The sequence below is a fragment of the Carya illinoinensis genome, chromosome 15, assembly GCF_018687715.1.
Source record: "Carya illinoinensis cultivar Pawnee chromosome 15, C.illinoinensisPawnee_v1, whole genome shotgun sequence".
Lineage (NCBI taxonomy): Eukaryota > Viridiplantae > Streptophyta > Magnoliopsida > Fagales > Juglandaceae > Carya > Carya illinoinensis.
In genome coordinates, this window is record NC_056766.1 from 29002899 (window position 1) to 29028676 (window position 25778).

The 25778-nt window shown below is 36.2% G+C and overlaps 1 protein-coding gene across 2 annotated transcripts; it reads right to left on the bottom strand.

Annotated features, from left to right (window-relative positions):
• Positions 1–10142: 10142 nt before the first annotated feature.
• LOC122296173 (isoaspartyl peptidase/L-asparaginase 1-like) lies at positions 10143–14375 on the bottom strand. 2 transcript variants are annotated; one of them, XM_043105639.1, is made up of 5 exons: positions 14129–14375; positions 13054–13287; positions 11619–11705; positions 10596–11079; positions 10143–10406 (listed from the first exon to the last, which is right to left on the bottom strand). In XM_043105639.1, exons 1-4 carry the CDS (start codon positions 14288–14290, stop codon positions 10621–10623), a joined length of 942 nt encoding a protein of 313 aa, XP_042961573.1. In that variant the 5' UTR covers positions 14291–14375; the 3' UTR covers positions 10143–10406; positions 10596–10620. The 2 variants fall into 2 exon arrangements, with proteins under 2 accessions (XP_042961573.1, XP_042961572.1); XM_043105638.1 differs by having other exon boundaries at positions 10143–11079.
• Positions 14376–25778: the final 11403 nt, after the last annotated feature.

The window sequence follows — 25778 nt, forward strand, 5'->3', positions numbered from 1 at the left end:
GAGTCTAGGGCACTGGCAGGTTCACCAATCTCCTCCTCCACGATGGTTACTTCTCGAACTTCACCGTGGGAAGAGAGAAGCTCACAGGTGGCGATGTTGCTCTGTTTTGACTTGCTAAAATAAGGGCTACGTTGGTTGTTTACAGAGGGTGGGTAACCAACGCAGTGGCTGGGTGGTGCAACCGGGTGGCTCGTGGCCAAGCTGTGGCGTCGGCTTCTATTTGGTGTTGCACGGTGGCTGAGCAGAGGAAGGAGGTTGCGACGTGATGGCTGAAGAATGAGACGTGGGCTGCTGGACTTCACGTGGGGAAGCTACTGGTTGTTGCCATGGCTACTGTTTGCTTCCTGGACGTGGAGACGTGGGAATGAGACGCGCGGACTGATCAGCGTAATGGTGGTCGCGCAGTGCTTGATGAAAATTTATGGGCAAGGTGCGGCAATCCGTTCCAATCCGATTAGAATGCACAGAATTTTTTGTGCTAGAACAGTACTTGGTACAGTGTAGGTTACTGTTTCGTACCGGATCAAAATTTCAATCGGTTTCATTCAATTTCGGCCAAATTCTGGTATTCTGGCCAGAAAGAGCATTCCAGTCTTAAATAAATATTAATAAGAGTTTGGTGAATAGTTTTAAACAGCGAGCAGATGAAATGATGACACTAGCTCTATATTGTACAACCATTGTTTACATCTACTTTTTCCCAAGTTTTCCGATTGTTTCCTAAAGTTCATCTACGTTAGCACAGCTACTCTATATCTCATCTAGAAATAATAACATAGGAACCAAAAAATATATTTTTATAATTAATATATTTATGTAATGACTATAAATATAGTTATAATTAATATTTCTCATCTATATATTTCAGTTAGTTTGAAATATAATTTATATATACATATGATTGTTTTTATATATATAACTAATTTATCTATTTAAAAATTATCTCGAAATGGTATATTGAAATTTACCAGTACCAAAATATTTTATTCCGATATCAAAATATTCTGTTCCAATACCTCAACCATAATAATCACTGAAACAGAATTCAAAACTTTGGCGGCAACCCTAACTTGTGGAATAAAAGATTGAATTTTGCATGAGTATGCAAATTATGTGGGTATTTATATACACACTGATGTGGTAAACCCTAAAAGGATGAAGACGTGCATGGTGTGGAGTTTGATCCTTGGTTCTCACATGCTTAGGTTTTGTGCATACAAGATTTGGGCTTTTTAATGAGTTATGGGCACTTGTTGGTCTTAAAACATACATATTTGGGTTTTGGGTCCATTTCAAAATATTTGGGCCACGCCTTGGGTAGTGTATGAACAACAAATGGGTTGGGATGGTTAGCATACTCCAAATAATCTATTTGGTTTGTCCGTATTTTCATGGGTCGAGTATTTAATAAATACTAATGGGCCTCGACTCAGCTTGTAAAATAATCCAACTATTCCCATAAATGTTTAAACCAATTAAAAAAAATCCACTTGGTCCTTAAAATATTGCATGGTTTTAACCTAATTATCAAATGCAAATAAAAACTTAAATTCCACCAAAATGAATTTTTCAGGCCCATGGCCTATTCAAAATTACTCGTCACTTAAGTGGGCTTCCCATACATATTAATCTCAATAAATTAATAGTACGGGCTTGACATATGCTTGGTGCTAGGCCTAGGTATTACATGAATCATCTTGTTGGATTGTGGCGAAAGTTTGAGGCCCGCTGATGAGGCCTGTCTGCAGCCATGCTTTGGCAATGATGAAGCTCTGGGGTGCCCACGTGCATGTTAATGCCAAGAAATGTATTCTGATGGAGACATATTGAGACATCTAAGCAGTGCTCGAGTTGGGTTGTGTAGCCAGTGTTTCGTGCCACAAGAATCAATTATGTTAGTAAAAATGAAATGCACATAAATTTTGAGGGAGACAAAACGGGGTGATTTAGCTAACGTGGCCAATCTTTGCTTGACTGAAATTGTCTGTTGCCAATTGTTGTTTCCTTCTTCCCTCTTCTTCTTCTTTTTCTTTTCTTTTTAGAGACCCGTGGAGCACCTTATAATTTGCTTTGGAGACAAGCTTTGACCACGTGTGGCCCATCAAGATCCATCGGTTGGGCATTTTTCTATGGCCACATGACCTCATGCGACAGGGACTGTCTGTTTGCTAACAGTGGCCAATTGAGCTAGAGAAGAGTAAGTGGTTCAGGCTGAGCAAGCGATTCTCGTGCATGGTTATAAAACTGTTGTGACTAAGGGGACTTGGCCAGGCAAGCCCAAGCTGCATAAATGTGACTGAGCAGTGGCTAGGGGAACTAGGTAGTGGCTGAGGAGTGATGGCAAGTAATGGCTAAGGAAATGAGGAGTTGCTAACAAGTGGCGGTGAGTTGTGGCAAAGGCATTGAGCTGTTGCTCAAGCCGAGCAGCTGTTGTCCAAGCAGTGTCTATCCGAGCTGTATATGGCCGAGCAGCTCAAGGTTTAAGAAGCTGAAGGAGACGTCCTAGTAGCAGTCTGGAAAAGTCCCCTTGAAGTCATCTAACCCCTTACTTTTATACTTTGCCCTTACTTCCTCTATGTCACATCCCCTCTCCTTTATGCCATATACCCTCTTTTCCTCTTGACACCCTTTTACTTCATCAACCTTTTATCTCATCCTTCCCTCTTGATGAGAATCCCACTCTTGGACTAGGCTTTGAAGGCCATATTGGGTCTAAGATATTTTATCTCCTCAATGACCTTTAATTAAATATAAATTGTGGATTATTAGGTGGATTGGATTTCTAATATTCACATACCCTTATGACATTGTTGGCCCATTTCTTGTATACTATTTAAATAATAGTATACCATTTAATAATATATGTCGACTTGTTTTTTTGGAACATAAGATATTCTCTAAGTAATTGGTTGATTTTTTAAATCCACAACATGGTATGGATTTTTCTGAGTGACTGTTCTTAAGCTCATGTTTCCTGAAGAAACCAAGGCAGACTTGTGGGTAGGTCTAGCAATTGGTCCAAACTTAGCATCGATTTATAATATATATATATATATATCTAAAACCGTTGTAGTTAAAGAAGAAGCATATTCTTCTTCTTCCTTAACAACTTCTCTCTTTACGATTTTGCTTTCAGATATTTCCTTATTTTTGGTAGTATAATAAGTTGAAGTAACTTGAGAATATGTATAAATACATTTTAATTTTAAATCAGGCTTAACAGTTTTGACTAAGTTTTCTAGAAAGTTTATGAGATTTTGATCTCTTCTTTTCTGGATTATTAGCAATAGATCTAGCAAAGGAACTTCTAGATCCGGCGAAAGAATTTCTTTTTTCGTTGATTACCAGATGTTGGTTATCAAAACTAATTTTAACGGTACCATTCAAATATTATTGAATATGTTGAATATAATCAAGATTATATTCAAAAGTATTAATCACAACCAATTATCTGTGATCAATAGAGTTTTTTAAATTGATTTGATTGCTTTGTATAATGAATATATTTTTGCTAGAAATCATGATAAGAAAAAATCTTTTCATGCTACTTTTTCTGATCAATAAAAGTTACGCATTAAGTAAAAATGGAAAAAAAAAATGTATGCCCTGCAAAAGCATATATTATTCTTTGACTTCGTTGAAAATTATTATATTTTTAAAAATAGTTTAAATATGGTTAAAAAAAATAATTTTTTTCCAAGGAAGAAGGATAAAATGTGGTTAGATCTGTCATCCACCTTTGGAGACAAATATTATTTCTCATAATGGAAAGATGTAAAAGCTTCCCCTTTTAAAAGACCCAATGCTGATTCTAATACTACTACTTTTACTCAAATAAAGAAAATTATTGAACAAAAAAATTTTGTCAATAAATCTCTTCATTTTATTGTACAACAATTAGATTGTATTGAAGAAAAATTTGAAAGTCTTGTTCCTACCATGACTACTAAACTTGAAAAACTTTTCATTATTTTACTAGAGAAAAGACAAGGTTTAAGTCCCAAGACTAAACAAGCCAAAACTCTTGCTAAAATTAATCAAATGCTTTTTAATTTTAAAAAGGAACCCTCTACCAGTGCTTTGAATAGCAAAGGTAGAAAAATAATTTATGATCTAAAGAAGAATCATTTGACTCTGATTCCTCTATCGATGAAACTATTGTTTTACTTGGAAAAAAAATTGGAAAAAATTGATTTGGAAAACCTGGGATTAAATGATTTTCTTCAAATAAAAGCTAACCCCATGAGTCTTACAAAAAATTGTTGTTCTAGACTCACTCCTCCCGATTTACAATTTGAAGAATGATTTTTCTCAAACTCAATTTTCTATTTCTGATGATAAGTTGTATAAATGAAATATTGATGGATTATCTGAACAAGAAATCTTCAATAAAATGAATCAAATGTCTATGGTTGCAAATGCATATGTTAATAATAACAATCTTGGAGAAACTAAGACTATTGATTTATTAAGTACCAGATTCTCTGGTACTCTTCGTCATTAGTGGGATAAACATCTCACTAAAATGTCAATAGAAACAATTAGAAAATCTGTTAAATATGATGATAATAGTATACCTATTTTTTATGAAACCATATGAAAGGATATTCCTGATGGTATTAATATTTTAATTTATATTATTGTTAAACATTTTATTGGAACTCACTCCAATATTACTAATCATATTAGTGATTATTTGAATAATTTGAGATGTTGACAAATGTCTAATTATAGATGGAATCAATATGTCTTTCTTTCTAGAGTAATACTCAGAGAAGCTACTCAGAAACCATATTGGAAAGAAAAATTCATTGATGGTTTATCTCATTTATTTGCTCACAAACTTAAGGATGAACTTATTGATATCTTGGGACTTCTTGACTATGATAATTACACATTTGGTGATATCATCAGTACAATTAAGAAGTTTAGTATTAGTATGTGCAATGATAAAAAAAAAAATGATTCATCAATAATTGAAAAATAGCAAGAAAGTCAAATATGAGATGTAAAATTTTTATGAACAATTTGGCCTTTCTCCTATTGCTTCTTCTAGACAAAAGTGCTGGCATATTGATAAATCATATAAATATAAAACTCACGCTAAGAATAAACTTAGTAGACATGATGATTTTTATAAGAAAAAACCTACCGATTTTTATAGGAAAACATCCCCCTATAAGAAAAATACTTTTCAAAATTGAAAATGTTTTAACAGCATCAAGTATGGTCATTTTTCTAAAAAATGCATCAAAAAGTTCAATAAATTTCAAAACAAGCTTAATCAATTAAGCATTAATACCAATGATCGTGAGAAATTGATTCGAATTTTAGAATCAAAATCCTTTGAATTATCCGATATCAATGAATTAGTTTAAGTGATTCTAATTATCACTCAAAAACCGAATTGTATGATTCTCCCAATATTAAGTTTGGATGCAATGATTCTTGTTGCAAGCCTTTGGAATAAAACAATCAATAATTTAACTAAAGTTGAAGAACAAGAAAATATTTTGTTAACCTTGATTAGCCAAATTACTATTCCCGAGCTTAAAAAAGAATACCTTCAAAAGCTCAAGAAAACCATGATTTGACAAGAACTTGAGAATTTTGAATCTAAAATCTGTTTTCAAGAAACCTTGGGAATATTTGATTAAAAAAAAAAAGACCAAAGAAATTTCTATTAATGATTTATAGCGTAAAATTGTTTATATTAAAAAAGATATTGTTGATCTCAAAACTGAGATAAACAATATCAAATATGACAATAATTCTTTTAAACAAGAATTATTATGTCTAAAAATCGATAAACAATTTAAACAAAATATTCCTTCCGACAATGATGAGCAACAAAATGATGATTCCAATTCTAGTCAAAAAGAAGTTTCTCCTTCTAACAGCAATCAAATTTGTTTAATCCATCATACTACTCCTCCCAAATAATTTTCTAAAGTTTCTATTATTTTTTGTCATGAGTTTGAATTCACTATAATTGCTATGATTGATTCTGGATCAAATATGAATTGTATCCAAGAATGAATAATTCCTAGTAAGTATTATGAGAAATCTATTGAAAAATTATTATCTATTAACGGATCTCATATGAAAATCAAGTATGAGCTTAATAATACATATGGTTGCCAAGCTAGTGTCTGCTTTAAAATTCCTTTTGTGCTTAATCCTTTCGGTTATAATGGCATTACTAATAATCCTTTCGATTATATATATAAGGATTAGTAGTAATGCCATTATAACCGAAAGGATTAAGCACAAAAGGAATTTTAAAGCAGACACTAGCTTGGCAACCAAATTAGTTCCACCATCACTGAAATCAAAGTGGAAAATTATGCTTGGATTTTTTATCAAAGTTAAGAAACTGAGAGTGTAACTGATCTGGGATTTGAAACAACATAAATTTAAATCAAGCATTAACATAATCATAGTAACAATAAATAACATCTGATTGTAGGAGTTTTTTTGAAATATAGAGATGAGTTCCCCAATCTTCTTCAGTAATCACATTCAGAATGTAGGCACTATGATAAATTATCTTGGTTTTATCAGATCTGTCAAAAATGGGTTTAATAGAGAACTTTGTTTGAAGCAGAATCCCAGAATAAAATTAGAGATTTTTTGCTAGATTCTGTATAGTCCAATGAAAACTAGGGGGATAGTAGCTGGAAGTAACTTTAAAAGAATTTGTATACATGGACCTATTCGGTTCAATGTAGAATAGACTTTGAAAATATGTCTTTTGAAAATAGTTAATTTTGAAAGCAGGAAAATATTGAGTAGGCTTAGCCGTAGTGATTGGCTTAACATACGGGTCATAAGGAGTGAAAATAGCTGAAGTTAATGAAATAGGTTTGGTGGTAGGAATACTACTACGCATAGTAAACCTATTGGCAATATCAAGAGGGGAAGCAAGTTGATTTGTAAGGAATTTAGGGAGGGGACTCAGCTTTTTTACCTTTATCATTTTTCTTGCTCATGGTTTCTGCAAAAATTCACAGGTAAGAAAATCAGAAATGGAATTGTCATATCCCTTAATTTATTCAATATAAAAAAAAAATATACTTAAAATAGCTATCTATCGTGCAAAATTTACTGTTCTCTCAACTATGTTGTTGAATTCTACAAGAATATAAGGAAACAATGTCGCCTATTATTTGATCGATTACATTCCAATCTTCCTCCTTTACAGAAATTCACACTAATATTGTTAAACAAATTAATACACATGTCAAAACTCTTTTGTGTCTTGATATTCCTATTTCTGATTCTTTTAAAATTATTGAAACATATGCCTCTAATATCGATTACGATGGCATTCTGAAAGAAATAGTTTCACCAAGCTTATCTAAACAAGTTGTTCGATTCCATTTTGAAGAATGGAATTTTGCATAGCTTGATTATAGTACTATTTAAAAGGAAATATTATCTATAGTACTATGTATTTCTAAATTTCAAAGTGATTTATTACATAAAATTTTTTTATTACACATTGATTGCAAAAATGCTAAATATTTACTAGTAAAAAATATTGAAAATATTGCATCCAAACATATTTTTGCACAATGGCAAGCTATTGACAGCTAATCCTGTCAACTCTAGTTTAAGATTGAAAGAAGTTTCTACTTCTTTTCAAGTTACTTCTGGTTATTATATTACCAAGGATGCTGAAACATCCAAAGGTAAATCTGTAAAGGAAGAAGCTGATAAAGAAGAAGAAGATGCTTCATCTATATCACTTACAACTTCGGATATGGTTGCACTTATTTATCACAGCTAACTAACTGTGATCAATAAAGTTTTTGAAATTTATCTGATTTCTTTGTTTAAAGATTATAATTCTGTTGAAAACCGTGATAAGAGAAAAAACCTTATCATGCCATTTTTTCTAATTCTGAAAAATTATGTGTCGAAAGAAAATTGAAAGAAAAAATGTATGCTCTTTAGAAGCATATACTTTTATTTGATTTTTCTTAAAAATTACTATGTTTATAAACATAGTTTAAATGTTGTTAAAGCTAGTTTTGTCAAGGAAGAAGCCAAGGCTATGGTTAAATCTAGCTCCTTCCTTTTGAGACAATCATTATTTCTCACGAGGAGAAGAAATAAAAACTTCTCCCATTAAAATACCTGATGTTGGTCCTAAAGCTACTATTTATACGGAGACAAAAAAAAAATGATTCGACAAAACAACTTCGATAACCAAACTATATATATATATATATATATATATATATTGTATGGCAGATTTAGGGTTGCTGCCCACAACAAGCTGTAGACTATGCTCTCTTTATGCTGAAGGACTCGCATGCTCTTCAAGTAGTTAGTCAGGAGAAGGTGATAGGAAGTCTTGCTTGGAAACCTCCTTCTATAGGTGCTCTTTTTTTTTTTTTTTTTTGAAAGGAGAAACCTGATTTCATTAATAAACCAAGTTCATAACATCTCAGTAGCTACAATTGACTGAATGCACGAGGGGCATTCTTCAATATCATATAGATCTACAGAGAAACCGAGAGCTGATTTAGCTAACTCATGTGCTGCCATGTTCGCCTCTCTACATGCATGCACTCCCGACCACTGACTCCAAGTATTCAAAATATGTCTTGCATCCTCTACCATCAGTCCCCCTTTACTCCAATTGGATCCCTCCGTGTGAAGCACATCAATAACCTGCTTTGAGTCTCCTTCCAGTACTAAATTTCTCAGCCCAAGCTCCCTACAGAAGATTACTGCTAGTAATAGGCCCTGTGTTTCAGCCTCAAAAGGGGTTTCTGTGGCTTCCCGAGTTGCCCTGAGTGTGCCCATGACTTTGCCATTATGATCTCGAATGATTACTCCCAGCCCCATTCTCTTTGACTCCTTTCTCAGTGCCGCATCCCAGTTGGCTTTATAGAGTCCTGCTGCTGGTTTCTGCCACCTAGCTTCTCTCTGGTTTCTTTGAAATTGCTCTGTTGGTTGTGGCAAGGATGCCTCATGGAAGGACAGAATTTCATTCCTTGCTGTTTGGGTTATACTCGTGGGGTGTTTGAAACCTTTACCATGCATATAGTCATTCCTTCTATAGGTGCTCTTAAACTCAATACAGATAGAGCAATTTTCAATGAGTTGAGCAAGTTAGGAATTGGAGTCATTTTGAGAGATGAGAAAGACTGTGTTATCATGGCAGCTTGTAGCAAAGAACCAGAGATTTCAAATCCAATGGAAGTTAAATTACTTGCCATTTTGAGAGGCCTGCAACTGTGTGTTCCGATGGGTATTGGTGCTAATTGTGGAATCTGATTCCTTGTTGAGTGTTAATGCTATATTGGCAGAAGGGGATTCCATGTCTCCACTAGGTAATCTAATTTTCTCTATTCAAGATTTGCTCAAATAGATGCCAAAGGTGCGGATTCAACATGCTAGTAGAGTTTCTAATGCTGCAGCTGATGCAATGGCAAAATATGCATGGTATGTAGAAAGTTTAATAGTTTGGTAGGATTCAGTTTCTGAGTATGTTTCCCAAATTGTTTGGCATGAAACCAAATTGTAACTCTTTATAACGATGTTATTGAAATGAAAATGATTATGTTATTATAAATAAATAAATTAATAAATAAGAAAAGATCTAGGGGTGCTGGCGGGGGCCACCACCCACCCCCCAAAATTATTCTATATATATTTTTCAAATCCATAGAAAAATCTCTCTTTAATATTTTTGTTTTAAACAAAATCTCAAATTCTCAGAAAAATTATAACAATCTTATTATTTCTTAGAAAAACTCAAAAATATATAGACCAACCGATTAAAAGTTGCAATATCCCTACTGAGCGAAAAGGGATTAAACGTTGCAATAAATCTTTGTACATCATGAGGGAGCATAAGAACGACTGATTCCTATGGATTGGAAGCATGGGAAAGGTCTATATAACTGCTGTGATCAGCTCAAATAGAATGAAAAATGTATAAGTATCAAGTGTACGTTTCATCCATGAGCTAAGTTTCTTAGGATCACTGTTCCTTCAATTATTATGTTTGAAATATGTTGGCAGCTTAGAGTGTACTGAGGGGAGAATAGGAATCATCTCACCTTTCTAACCAAATGAATATGAGGGTGGAAACCAAATGTATTTAATGTAAACACAAATAAGACTTATCAGAATCTGTAACTGCTTACCATTTTAGTGTAGGGATCCTATTCATCATCCAACTAACACTTTACACCCTAAACCATCAACACTAACATATTGTACCCTCAAACTACAAAAAACTTACAAATACCAAATACCACACTATCGACAAATATTTTGTGGTATAACACAAAATATTTTCTCTGGATTTTTTTTCTCGACAAAATAAATTAAGTGCACAAATATCTACTCAAACATCAAGACGCCTTGATTCTGCAATTCCATACCTACACAATGCCAGTGAGTGAGTAGGTAAATGTGGCCTACGATGTTAATTTCAATAAAAAAAACTTACCCAACTTTGTAACCACACAACAATGTGTTTGCTTAATATTGGACAGTTCATAAGATAGCAACCCAAATAAGTCTGGGGATCACCATGAGCAATTTGTTGTACTCAAGTAATTGAAACTCACCTAAAGCAAGCAATCAGTTTAGCGACTAAGGCCAAATTGCAATCTCTGTATACCCATCTTCAGTAGCAGCAGCTCGAAACATGCCAGTCGTATTAAAAGCCATCGTGAGTTCTCCTTTGGCAGACACAGCAACCAAGCCAGCATTGCCTCTTGGCACACATTCCTCTACAACATAAGCTGCAGCCTCCTTGAGAGAAAGACCTTTGAATTCCATAAGGGCAGCCACATCTCTTGCAACAGTCCCACGTATTATTGCTTCACCTTTCCCTGTGGCAGAAACCGCACAAAGATTGTTGGCATATGTCCCTGCCCCAATGATGGGCGTGTCCCCAATCCTACCAACCATTTTGTTGACCAGTCCACCAGTGGAAGTTGCAGCAGCTAAATTTCCGTCATTATCAACAGCCACACATCCAACTGTACCAATTTGGCTATCACCATCCACAGTTGGTGTTTCTTTCTCAACCGGTTGTGTATAATCAATCTGTACATTTAGGCCCCCTTTAGATAGTGAAAGTGTTTCATCTCATTTCATCATTACAATTTTTCCAAGTTTCCACACAAAATATAATAAACAATTCAACTTCAATCCCAAAAAAATAATAATATTAAAAAATATTATTCTATCAATATTTTATTCAACTTCCAACTTTCATCTAAAACCATCTCATCTCATCACACTATCCAAACCACACATTTATGAAAGAGTTACCAGCTTCTAATCAAAATACTTTTGAGGCATAGTGGAAGTGAAATGCAGGTTATAGATATGAAAACTTTAGACACTTGGAAAATCCCCCACTACAAATGATTTGCTAGGTTGCTCTACGTACAAGAAATTCAAAAATATTTATAGGTCCTCACCATTAGAAATGGATAGCTAGCAATGTGCAAATTATTATGGTAGTGAAATGCACCATGCAAGTGATTGAGGAAATACCATCCACAGCGTAAGAGTGACTCAAAGCACAAATTCAGGATACTTCTCATCAACACCCCCAAAAAAGAGAGAGAACAAAATACCTGAACTCTATTAGCTTCTTTGGCATGCTTTAGCCTCTCAATGTTTTCTGGAGTTATAAAATGGCTTGATTCTACAGTTTCAAGACCCTGGAAAAATCAAGAAGTCGTCATCACATAAATCTTTGATGAACATAAACCATACACTGAGCAATCGAATACCAATAATAAAGATTACAACAATTAAAATATATTTTTTTGAATAAACAACAATACTAATATTATTGTTGTTGTTGTTGTTGCTATTAGTATTTATGGTTAAAGTGACTCCACTTTACCTTACCTTTGAAAAAGTTATAATCATACATGTTGTGCCTCACATAGTGAGAAGGGTTATTTAAATAATGGTTAAGTTGTTAAATTTACCATTTAAACTTAAGCTTTTAAGATGACTAGTGTTATAACAATTATTATAATCATTATTAATATTATTAATTATCACCATTCAATTTCATTCAAGATAATAATCCCAAAGCAATGCCAGTTTGCTTTTTTTGTGAATTCAAAACTGTATATGGATATGATCAAGTTTTGAAGCTCGGCCCTTCTTAGCCTCAATTTGGCAGACCTACCCTCGTAATGAAAGCAAATTACACGAGGTTGAACTTAATTAGATCTATAAATCCATACTCTACAAATGGTTTACCATCCATTTTCCTATACACTGACCTAAGCATTTGACTTGCTCTTTATAATATTCCAATGGGGCTCCACCCATAATGAGAGAATTAATCCTTTTCTTGAATGGAAAAGATTAGTTCAACTAAATATCTATATAATTTGCTTAATGACTTTTGTAATTTTTTTCAGGGTTAGCTTGTAATTAGGTGTCTCCTGTGTATTTGGGCTATGCCTAATTACGTTTACTAATAAATTTCTTACTTACAAAAAAAATATCTATATGATTTGCAAAATTACCAAAAGACATTGCACAAGAAATGAATAAAGTCAGATTCATATCAAACTTTAATTGCTCTTTCCTTTTTTTTTTTTCACAACTCAAATCCTGGGAAAAATTAAGAATGTTGACTGTGGTAACAGTACAGCAACAAAATTGGGTTTTTAAAATGAGTGGAAACAGAAGACTCAAAAATGCATACCACACTGAAATGTCTTGAACAAGAAGAGTGAGAGGGGGGATTGAGGACACAAAACATGTATGCAGTGCATGCTAGTGTTGTAATGCTAGAACTGTGGCCAAGCACATAGAATAGATGCTGTTAGAACTGTGGATTCTACATTTTTCAGAAGTAATATCTATCAGCACGATGCATTATTATTTTGTGGATAAGAATCATAAAATCAATAAAGACATTTCAGGCATGAAAACATCTAAGGAAACTTATAGCAATTTGATTTCAATTGGAAATGAAAAGTAGAGTTACAATATAATAAGCTCAAGAACAGTAAATGTGATCATAGTCAGACTTTCACTCACTTGTTCCCGTGCAAATTTTTCTGCTCCATCAAAAGCAAGATATATATGAGGAGTTTTCTCCATGACCACCCGTGCTAAAGATATGGCATTAACAACAGTAGTGAGCCCAGAGACAGCCCCACATTTTTTAGTCTTACCATCCATGATACAAGCTTCCATTTCAATCGTGCCTTCAGTGGTTAAGACAGATCCCCTACCTGCATTGAAGTGCGGGTTGTTTTCTAGTTCACGAACCTACACATGGAAAATCATCAAAAGTATAACAGTAAGTGAAATAAGTGATGAAAAATGTTTCAAAATCCTTCACCTAGAGAGGAAATAGAAATACAAACTCTTCCTTTGAATGAACACAAATTATAGATCTGATGGGGTATTTCCTCGTACAAAAGTGGTCAACTTCATTATTCTCATCATAGCACTCTGCTATAGAATTATGAGCTCACAATTGTAGTTAAGATGCTAATCTATAACCAATCTCTGTGTGTGTGTGTGTGTGTATCTTTTAACATTCTCTTCTTCATCTGGTCCCTTCATCAACTGATACAGCGATATTGTATCAGAGAAATTAGATTGGGTCCACCGCAGTGTACAGTGTATTTGATTAGGTTTTGAAAACAGTCCCCCCGAATATCATTTGAGGCAATATGTTCATAGAAGACCATCGGAACAATTCTAACCAGCCAAGTAGTACTAAAGAGTTTCTAATGATAATTTCCGTTAAAGAATATCCAATACTAGTTTTCTAATCAACCTCATCACACCAAAGACCCAAGTCAACAACAGAACCGTTCAATTTAACAAAGAACTAGTACGAGGTAGATAAATACGATCGAACTAGCCAAAATCAGTAACTATCATTAGGAAAATGAAGTAAATAGATAACCGAGTTATACAAATCCAACCATTGATATAGTTAAACATACAAAGTAAAAGACGAGAACACCGACAGTTTCAAACCAACAACGGAAGATACATGTAGCCATAGACAGATATATATACATAAACGCATTGAGTGAACTGAGATGTACAGAAAACAGTTGATAAGTGGAGTGCGGTAATTTGCGTAGTTACGCACCACAAGTTCGACGACGTCGAGGGGGGACTTTTGGGCCTTGAGAGAATCGACGCCGACCTGAAGGCAGTGGCGTAGGGCGGCTTCACGCGGTTGGCGACGCTCCGGTGGTAGCGAGAGTGGGATGTCTCCGGCTCCGCCGTGTAGAGCTATAGCCCAGCCCATTTCCACCCACTCGCTCGCTCTCCTTAGTGTCTTCCTCTTCCCGCTACTTACTGGAAAGACAACTGATTTGAGATTGTCTGCAAAGCTACTAGTCAAGTGAGAGGTGGGTCGCAGGTCAGCATCAAATTCGATCTGGAACCATGTTTCATTTGGACTTTTCCTTGGAAGACTTTTCCAAAAACTATGCGGTATTTTGTTGGCATTAGTATAGTACACTATTCAATTGATTTAAGGAAAATTATATCATCTCTAATGAATTTTTTTCTTCATTTTCACCGTTCATAAATTTTAATTTATTATTATTATTATTATTATTTTACATAATAATTAAAAAAATAAATAGTGGTTGGCAGAGTAACATTACTCTTTATTTAATCTTATAAACTATATGCAAGCACATAATAATTTACTTTACATGAAAGTGATATGTGCCGGTTGGATAATGGGTCGAGTTGAGATGAATTAATATGAAAGTTTAAAATATTATTATTATTTTAAAATTTTAAAAAGTTGAATTAAGATTTGAAAAAATTGAAATTTTATTATATTTTATGTTAAAAATTGAGAAAATTATAATAATTAGATGAGATGAATTAGGTTGAGTTGGATTAGATTCGTTAACCAAACACAACCTAACTTATTATATGTAATAGAATTCTTATATATATAACGCTTAACGACTAGACAAGAATTCATTTGATTGATTGAAGCAGGCATAGCCAAATAAATAGCATATTTCCTGCACAATGGCACAATGCCACAAGGGAACATAGCCAACAAGAAGATATGACACATAAGCAAGCAGAGGAGAAAATGGTCATACCTTCATTATTACCCCAATCAGACAACTAGCTCTCTGTAACCCAGAAAAACATGATCTCTGTACATAGCATCTAATCTTGGAGGAATTTTTTTTTTTTTTTTTTTTTTAAAAACAAGATAAACGTTCATTGATTAAACATACTGTTACAAAGATCTAGTTGAAGAATATGTCTAATACAATTAGATATCTCTTCTAAATAATAAAGATCAAACTCATTCAATAGGATATTCTTGGCAAGCATGTGTGCTGCCATGTTCAAATCCCTCTTAGTGTGTCTAAAACTCCAAGCAACAAATTCTTGTACAAGATGCTTGTAAGTTGTATCCATGGAGGATTTAATACATGAGAGCTAGCATTAATGCTTGAAGAAAACTTTCTTCTGTAGAGCATTATTCTATTTGCTTTGAAGATTAAACACCACCAGCTATACCATTACAAGGTGAACATGGCCAGCTTGCAGCTCCAGGTAGATTCTAAATCCAGATGGCTAGACATTATTATTCTACAAGACACACAAGAGGTATCTCAGATGGATGGACTTTATAAACAACAAAGATTTTTATTCAAATACTGTTCGATTATTTCAAATAAATATTATCTTTTAAAGTTTCCTCCAATTTGATTTTTTGTTAGTCGTACATTGAAAAGACAAGTAAACTTTTAGTGATTTATAAGTGAATGAGTTTCACGATATATAAAATACAATATAAGAATAGACACATAATAGTAGCGTCACAAGCATTGACTGCAAGCACGTGCATGACACATTGACGGTTTAGAAGCACTTAGCACTGTTTTGTTTATTAATAACTGTAAATGACAATTACTTTTCTACCTATTTTGTTTAAAGTCAAATGAAATATTGCATCTTTTGCTACTTTTTATATCTGTTTGTTTTAAGATTAGTGTTTAAAATTTACAATCTGCACATTATATAAATAGTGTTATATCCTGGAGACATAATTGTCATATTTTCTCTTACAAAACTCAATTCTTGAGTGGGAGGCAATATTTGCCTTAAGAGACATATTAACAATGGCCTCATTATTGGCAATTCTCGATCTCTTTTTGCTATTATTTTTTCTAACAAATACCACTTCCTGAATTTGGGTTGAGTCCTCATCCACGTTATAAATTAATAGATCGAGGTGAGATTGAAGTCCAATGAAGGAGAGATTAGGGTGAGACAAGAATCTTCAAAATATGTGTTTAGGTCTTCTTCTTTTTCTAATAACTGATAGATATACAAAAGAGAATTGCAAATACACATACATACATACATATATATACATATATATATATATATATATAAATCTATGCTACTTGATATGGTATAAAGATCAAATTTATTATAAAAAGAATTTTACAGTACTCCAATATAGTACTACATTAAGCCACGTCAATATGTAAAGTAATTTTTTTATAATTATTTTATGGATTGACCACGACATTTCTTTTTATATACATAGACTTACATGACACTAGTATGTGGTGTAACTAGCATAACTCTTTTTTGTGTTTTCTCTCTTGCAAATAAATATGTAAATCTTAATTATTATAAACATAAATAGAATATGGATGCGGCTACTGTGCCGCCTGTAGTGTATCACTAAGCATACTGCTCAGTTGTTTTTTTTTTTCACATTTTTTAATTATTTTCTTAATCATTAAATAAAAAAATATACCAATACACTTAAAATTACTTCTTTAATCATTAAAAAAAAAAAAAAAGAAGAAGAAGAAGAAGAAGCAAGCGATACACTGTAGCGGTACACTACAGACGGCAAAGCAGCATTTTCCATAGAATATGAGTATTCACACGTGATAGAAATCTCTATACGGTATCGGGTATACCCGCGTGTTTAACTAAATTATGCATTACTTTATTTGCATTAGGCTACATTTTCTTTTATATTACTCATAGCAAAGTGGGGAAGAATGCATGCACAAGTAAAACAAACGTACGTTACTCCCCCCCCCCCCAAAAAAAGATGCCTCCCCCCCCCCCCCCCCAACCCAAAAAAAAGATGCCTCCTGCTTGTTCAACACTCATTGACTAATGACTAGCACCATAAACTACGCATCATTTATAAAAATAAAAATATATAATATATTAATATAAATGCACACACTTTAACGCTAATAATTTAGTTCCTGAATCCTCAGTTTTAATAATATACCATCTACTGACTATCTGTTCCTTCTCTTTATGGTAAGATTTATTATATTATCATGTTTTTTTTAAATATTTTATGGTCATAAAATTAAATTATAAACTGACGTATATATCATATTATAAAACTTTCTTTATTATAAAATAGATATCACATATTATATAAAACTATTTTAATTAGTAAATTTTAATTTTGTGAAATCTCTTTCTCTAAATATCACGGGAGATGAGTTTGGCAAATGTTGCTCTACCACGTCCAACACATAATTAATTGGGTTGTACAAAAGGGGATTCCTCTCACCCTCTCCCTTGACATTGGGAATGAAATGTCTCACTCATTACCGATGTTGATGTCATGTTTCGTACCTTGGGCAATGGGGTGTTTCTGTCATTTTGTTCCTGCAAGACTTAATGAGAGGGGTTCAGTGGGTAAAGAATACCTCCGATTCCTAAGTCAAAATCATTTCTCACTGCATAAGCGTATTGTAAACTGAAGGAGTGTGTGTGTGTGGGAGAGAGAGAGAGAGAGAGAGCTCCGTCTACTTGCATTCTTTGTGTGTATATATAGTAGGTCGAGCTGTACCGTGCGCCATTTTGGTTGCAAGGTCCTTTGTGTCATGCCTCCCTTTACCTAGCCGCATTGTACACAGTATGTCCCTTCTCCTTCCTACACGATAAAGGAATTTAAAAATCTCTCATTGTGTTTAATTGTGGGTCGTTACATAATGCAACGATTTGTCTCCCACGTCATTAACGTTAGCTGTTTCTGTCATTCCTAAGGGGGGGGGGGGGGGGGGGACAGGCTACTACTTGGTCGTGGTTGGCCCATGTTTCCCATGCACGTCATGCTTTGGCATCCATGTTCGAGTAGTGCTCGACGATTTACCACCCTACACATTACTTGCAATGTGAGCTTCAGGATTTACTCCCGATGCCTCCTTTCCTAGTGTTTGTAAGTTCTGGGCGTTGGGAAATCCAAACACCCACTCCTCTATTTAAATGCACCTCTCTCGCTGTTGTCCTCTCTCTACTGCTTCTTCTTTGAATATCCTCCTCTTAGTGTTTCCTCTTACTGGTTCTCTTCTCCCTTTCATTGTTTGCCTTGCTCCCAGTCTTCTTCTTCTTTCCTTACTTGTTCCAAATGGCTTCCAAACATGCTTCTCAGTCCTCCGGCCAGTGACCTCTGTACTTCATGGGCTAGGGCTGGGAGTCGTCAGTCTCTACTTCTGATCTTCACGCATTAAAGAGGACCTACAACATTCTGAAGTAGGTGATTCTGGACATCCCTGGGTATCATGCCACGGTGGGTTCATTTAGAATAGCTTTCCAAGTCGCGCTCTTCCTTGTGAGTTTTGCCAACGGGTTGCGCCTCCCCTTCTATCGCCCTATTAGAGATGTCTTGGACTTCTTGGGGCTTGCTTCGATGCAGTTTCATCCTAATGCTTAGTGATTGTTGATTGCCAACTATGTGATCTTCCGCATGGTGCTAGGTTATGGGCTCGCGAAGTATCCTAACTTTACGACCAGAGAGAATGTTCCATTGCCTTGTTCTTTTTTAAGTTTTATGAAATCTGCATCTGACCCAAACCCAGGAACCCTATAATACCCAAAAGCACATAGATCATTCATACCTTTAGGTGAGAGAGAGAGAGAGAGAGAGAGAGAGAGAGAGAGAGAGACTCAGAGAGCATGAGAGAGGGGCACAGATGGGCTGTGAGACAATGAGGGTGAGGTCAAATACTCATATGTACTATGCGACAAACACTAGGAGTGGGAGAGACAGAGAGCTCAGATGGTGTGCCGTGTGTGCGAGGGACTGAGGGTCTTCCGTTTCTAGTACCCATGTTTAGAATTTGTTCGGGTATTAGTCATTAATTGAATAGACTCGAAAAATACGAAAAAAAATGGAAGTCTTCCGCTTCCATTTTCCCCATAATAGTTGTGATGACCCGTTTTTACGTATATTTTCACTGAATGGTTGTTTTTAATTTAATTAATATATTGGTTTATTTATTTTAAATTAATGTATTTTAAATTGGTTTTAATTTATTTGATGTGTTTAATTTATTTTAATCGTTTTACGGTTTTTAATATCGTTTTCGGCGGATCGGTTTTTGGTCTCCGGAGTGAGGATTGAACCTCATTTCTTTTCTTTCCTCTTTTTCTTTTTCCCTTTTTCCTTTTCTTTTTCCTTCTTTTTCTTTCTTTTCTTCTTCTTTCTTCTTCTTCTCCTTTCTCTCCCACGTACGCACAGCTGCCCCTTTTTCTCATTCCCGTCGCCGCCACTTTGACCGGCCAGTTCTCCGCCGTCCGGCCACCGTTTGGTGCACCGTCACCACCATTCTCTTCCCCTTCCACCAGAGATCATCCCTACCAATTTTCAGAGCCATCGGACCAGCCGTTAGCTTTCGAGAGCCGCCGGAAGTCGCTGCACCTGCTCTGTTTTTGCCCCTGTTGCCGGTTGCTTTCGCAGCCCAGAACCGCCGCTCGCCGGCGGCGTGGCCTACACCACCCATCCAGTTTTCTTCCCCTCTCACTGGTGAACATTCCCACCAAGTTTCACCTCCATCCGAGCCACCGTTAGCCACTACGAGCTCCTCCAAGCCATACGGTTTTTCACCGATTCTGGCGCCGTCGCACCACCTCCGGCCACCATCTTTTCACAGATTCTTCCCCTACCTCTTGCCGACCTAAACCACTCATTTCCGGCCTCGATCTGTTGCCGGAGAAACTCCCACGAGCTCAACTCCGTTCAGCCCCTTTTTGGCCTTCGACCGCCATTTCCACCACCACCCACGGCCAAAACTCATTTCCTTTAGCTTCATAAATATCTCAAGACCATTCCCTATCAATTTCGTGCCTTGGTTTGTCCCCGTTCGAAAATGGGTAATTTATTACCCACGGCAACAGTGTAAATTACACTGTTACGTTACTTTTCTTCCGCCGTTTGCAACGCCGCAAGCTTTCTAAAAATACCATATAGCGCTGTAAGTATTTTTCAAACCCTATTTTCAGATTTAAATATATATTGCTCATTCAATTTATTTTATATGCTGGTTAGTTGATTCCGGACTGAGTCCGAAGAGTTCGGAGGTCAGATGGATGGAGGACGGAGTTGCCTGTTTATTTGATTTAAGTTGTTGGATTATTTTTATGCATTGTTATGGCATTGCATGGTGCATGCACGTGTGTTTGTGAAATAGTGTGAAAAGCCTGTGTATTGACGTAAGTAGTCTTACGGGTGCGTGTGTATCACGACCCCAAGCCGGGATGGGGTATTATCCCGGTGGAGCTCCTCTGGTCACTCGGGAGCGGAATAAACTGAGTGATGTCCCCTGGGTTGTCGCTAGACAACGGGAGCGGGGGCTAGGGGTTGCTTGGCTACGAACGAGCCGGGCGCGGAACCGGGCATCGCTCTACGCACCGACTCCGTGGCCCTTCGCTGGTGAGGGCTAGAGGATGCTTGGCTACGAACACGCGGGGCGTGGAACTGGGCATCGCTCGTTAGGTGTCACATGCGTGGTGGTATTCTGCGGTGTGGCACTGGAGCCAGGGTGTGCGGATGACCCCTAAGGGAGGTCATGGTGCATACGGATAAAATTGTTTTTGGTTTGAGACGGTTATCGAGGCCAAATGTGACTTTTGGCGTGGTTTTTGGAAAAGAGGTGTTTTTGGGCCAAATGGGATTTTTGACGTGTGTGGAAAATTATGTTTTTGGGTTTTGTGCATTGGGCATGCTTCATGCATTTTGTTTGAGTTCTATGTCTTTGTATCTGGTAGTGTTTGGGTTTTACTTACCTGCGGTACCATTTTTTGGTTCCGTAGCTTTTGGTGCAGGTTTTGAGGATGAGGAGGAGGAGGCTGAGCTCGAGGATGCGGCTCCGCCGGGTTGCTAATGTTATGCTTTATATTTGGTTTAAAACTGTATTTGTGTTTTTGTAATATTTTATTTATGTATGTTTTAAACAGCTTGTATTACGTTAAGAAAAAAAAATTCTGGTACTTAGTTATGACTTTCGTTATCCGCTGCGTGTTTCTTTGTGCACATATGTTGCCTTTGCACACACTTGGCACCCGTCGATAGGATGGTGACCCGGGTTGTCACCATCCGGACGTCTCGATTTCCCCGTGTTCGAGCGTGGGGATTTGGGGGCGTCACAGGTGGTATCAGAGCAGTTTGGCTCTGGGTAAAACCACATGTCCCGTAGGTAGTAGCAGAATGTTTTTAAAGTTGTGTTTTAAAATTTATTTTAAGTAAAGTTGTTGTTTGATATGTTTTAATTGTTTTATTTGTTTGGGCTCGTTTGCTTGTATGTATTTATTTAGTTGTGTTATTGGATGCTGGTTTCTTTTTTATGTTTTCTTGTTATGTGGTTTGGTTTGAGTTTTTGGTTTTATGTTGTTGGTTTTATTTGTTTTCTTAAAGGGGGTCAAATGTTGTGTTGTGGCAGGAAGACGGTATAATCGAGGATACTATTATTAGGCAAGAACATTTAGTGTAGTAGGCTTGAATTTTTAGCGATGTGGTTTGCTTGTATGATGTTGAGGTCTGAAGGGAATGTCATGGTTTAGGCAATCTTTGTAAGGCAGGAACTTACGTAGCAATGAGGAGAGGGATTAGCTTTAAGTCACTTAAGATGATTGAGGTCAAGGTTTTGTAGAATTTATGTAACGAGGCTATAGGATAGGAGAGTGTAGGTTCAGCGAACTTTAAGGATGTGTTTAAGGGAATTTTGTTTAAGGATTGGGGTCTTTTGCCGCTGTAACCTGGTAGCGCTTCAAGAAAGAGTTTAATGACCGCTTCTTTCCCGCATCGGTAAAGAAGCAAAAGGCAAGAGAGTTCTCAAATTTGGTCCAATGGGGGGCATGACAGTGGAACAGTATGCCCGAAAATTTATAGAACTTGGGCGATTTGCTCCCCACCTCATCGCCTCGGAGGAGATGCAGGCAGAGCGTTTCCAGGAGGGTCTACGTTCTGATATACGCCGAATGGTGGTCAGCCACTGGATATCCACTTTTCAGGATTTAGTGGATGTGGTCACTCTTGTAGAGCGAGAGAATAATCTGAATATGGGCTCCCCTTCAGGACAAAAGAGGTAGAGTTTTACTGGTGAAGGAAGTAGTTCGGGTTCGCCTCAGAAGTTTGTTCAGCGGGCCGGGACTCGACCATAAACAGCCTCGGGAGTGCGTATGGGAGGCCGAGTTCCAGTTTGTGGCAAATGTAATAAAGCTCATGAGGGTGAGTGTCGTCTGGGTAGTAATCAATGTTTTGAATGCGGTCAGACGGGGCATTTTGCTCGTGAGTGCCTTAGTCGAGTTCAAGAAAGCCGTGGAGCTCGTCGCAGTGGTAGAACTAACCAGAGGCATTTAGCTCGGGCTCGAATGTATGCAGTGACTCTTGGTACTGTTGGAGGCGAGGTTACGGAGACTCATAATGCTAGAGTCATGGCATGATCTGGGTGATCTTTTAGGGAAGTAGAATAATTGAGTTCTTTAGTTCCGAGGAGTTTATGAAATGGTCTATAGCGTAGTAGTTTGTAAGTTCAACAAATTTCAAGGGTAGATTTTATGAAATTTCATTAAAGTTTTAAAGTTTGGGGCCTTATAGATTTTAGGAAAATAAGTTTATGGTAATTAAGGTGATAGGTTCGACAAGCTTTGGGGGGGAAATAATTAAATTTTGAGTTTTAGATTTCGTGATTCGGATGAATAATTTTGTGACAATTGGGGCTTTAGATTTTACAAGCTTTTAAGGTGAATGTTTTTTATTAAAGCTACCAATCTTGAGAAATTCAAAAAAAAAATGATTTATTATCTATTAATGTTTTAGAATTTAAAGGATTTGAGAGTCGATTTTTCTTTTATGGGATGTAAGTTCTTTAATCTTAGAGGTTCCGGAAGATGATTCTTGTTTGATTTAAGGTTTTAGAATTGCAGAATTGAAGGACTGATTTATAATTGGATTTGAGTTCTTAGTTTTACAGACTTAGTGCTGTAGCTTGATCTACTCTGTGAGTGATTAGTTTGTAACCATTAAAATGGGGTTGATTAGAGTTAAGTTATTGATATGAAAATTTTTCTAGAGTAGATTTCTTTGAGGATTAGCGGTAATGATCTATTTCGTGTATTTCTTTGAGGATTGAAGATATCGAGCTAGTTTAGAAAATAATTATTGTTAACTCGAGGTTGTAGTGGCAGATTTTAGGAAATGATTCTATTGATTCGAAAGATATAGGTCCATCAGGGTGTTGGAAATAGTAGATTTTGTGTTGGTATTGAATACGATTGAATTTGAGGCTATACGATTCGTAGACTTTTGGGAATGGATTCTTAACAAGTTTAAGGTCATTCTCGGTACCAAACTTTAAGCAATGGCTAGTTGCTGATTTAAGGATATAAGTTGAGTAGATTCAGGAATGATTCTTGTTGAGTTGAGGATATAAGTCTAGGTGATGGAAATGTGATAATGGATCACTTGTACGTTTGAATGATTTTTGGTGTTGGCTAAGAGTGCATGAGATCGATGAGTAGTAATGGTAAGTGCGTATGGATTCCGGGGAGTGCTGGTCCTAGTTTCAGCAATTTTTGGCTTGGTAGGAGTTGAAGAGGAATCTGTGTGATAATATTAAATTCAAGAGATTTTGGCTCTGGGTCGTTTGGTAAGTTGAACGGAATGTACAGTCGAATCGGGTTACCCATTGGAATGATGGTTTGAAACGACTGTTGTATTCATCTTGAGAATTAATTGCGACTTGAAGTCATAGGAATTTAAATTGGTGAGGCTATGCTTTTCTTTGGAGATCAAGTATTCAATTGGGAGAATTGGGGATATGGTTATTTAACTTGAAAGAGATCGTTAGGTCACCATGTGTGGTGTATGAAGTAATAAAGCAGTAGGATCCATGAGTGTTGTTTAATAGTTTTTGATGGATTGAAGATTTAAACAGTATGGCCTGTCTTGAGATTTATTTGTGAAGTGCTATGAAGAAATTAGTTGTGCTAAAACTAGAGTTTTTGAGAGTACAAGTAGGTGGGTGAGTTACCAAGAGCGTTTCGATTATGTCTAGGTGAAGTAAATGGTAGTTTATGGTGAGTTAGTTATTGCAAGATTAGATGTTATTCAAAATATAGGAAATGAGCTTGAAGTGTGGGATATCGGATAGAGGTTATAGGCGCTCTCGTTGGTTGGCTGGGAAGGATTTAGGCTTTTTGGAGATGTTCCTTATCTTTAGAAGAGACAGGTGTATTTTGGGATGATGTTATGTGTTTGCCAATTGGAGCCTGGAAGTTGATTAGTACTGGTTTCCATCATCAATCAATTGATGTATTTTTGCGGAATGTTGGTTTTCGTTTAGGGCAGCGATGGCCAACTGAGAAATGAGTGGAGATTTGTAGTTTTTGGAAGTATATGATTTTCTATGAAAATGTGGTAAACGTTTTCTTGTGGTTAGGTGTGGATTGAGCTTGTACTTCATGATATTAATTTTTGAGGATATAGCCTTTATGTATGTTGGTGAGTTATCAGAGTGCGCGCAAAAGCATGATTTTTGGAGATTCTTAGAAGTTCAATATTTTGTGTTGATTTTGAAGGATTAGTAGTGATTCGAAGTTTTAATGGGAGATTAATCTTTTGATCGTGCAATTTGGTTTATGGATGGTTAACTTTGGAAGTGGCTATTAAGTTACCAAAGTTGGAATGGGATGAAAGTTTGGAAGGTAAAGCAGAGACGTCGTGGATATTAGTAATTTATGGTGTGAAGATAATAACCATTAGATTTATTGGGAGTTGTCGATGATATGTATCTCTCAGTTATATTCAGAGTTGTATTCTGTATCTTTTTGGCGCTGGTGGTTGATCTTGCAAATTTCGGGGACGAAATTTGTTTTAAGGGGGGGAGGATATGATGACCCGTTTTTACGTGTATTTTCACTGAAGGGTTGTTTTTAATTTAATTAATATATTGGTTTATTTATTTTAAATTAATGTATTTTAAATTGGTTTTAATTTATTTGATGTGTTTAATTTATTTTAATCGTTTTACGGTTTTTAATATCGTTTTCGGCGGATCGGTTTTTGGTCTCCGGAGTGAGGATTGGACCTCATTTCTTTTCTTTCCTCTTTTTCTTTTTCCCTTTTTCCTTTTCTTTTTCCTTCTTTTTCTTTCTTTTTCTTTCTTTTCTTCTTCTTTCTTCTTCTTCTCCTTTCTCTCCCACGTACGCACAGCTGCCCCTTTTTCTCATTCCCGTCGACTCCACTTTGACCGGCCAGTTCTCCGCCGTCCGGCCACCGTTTGGTGCACCGTCACCACCATTCTCTTCCCCTTCCACCAGAGATCATCCCCACCAATTTTCAGAGCCATCGGACCAGCCGTTAGCTTTCGAGAGCCGCCGGAAGTCGCTGCACCTGCTCTGTTTTTGCCCCTGTCGCCGGTTGCTTTCGCAGCCCAGAACCGCAGCTCGCCGGCGGCGTGGCCTACACCACCCACCCAGTT

Excerpts from the sequence above, each read along its gene's own strand:
- LOC122296173 (XM_043105639.1), bottom strand. The coding sequence starts at position 14,290 with ATGGGCTGGGCTATAGCTCTACACGGCGGAGCCGGAGACATCCCACTC. Across the intron at positions 13,288-14,128 it reads TCGACGTCGTCGAACTTGTG|GTTCGTGAACTAGAAAACAA; the intron begins GTGCGTAACTAC and ends TTCCATGTGTAG. Across the intron at positions 11,706-13,053 it reads AAAAATTTGCACGGGAACAA|GGTCTTGAAACTGTAGAATC; the intron begins GTGAGTGAAAGT and ends TGATTTTTCCAG.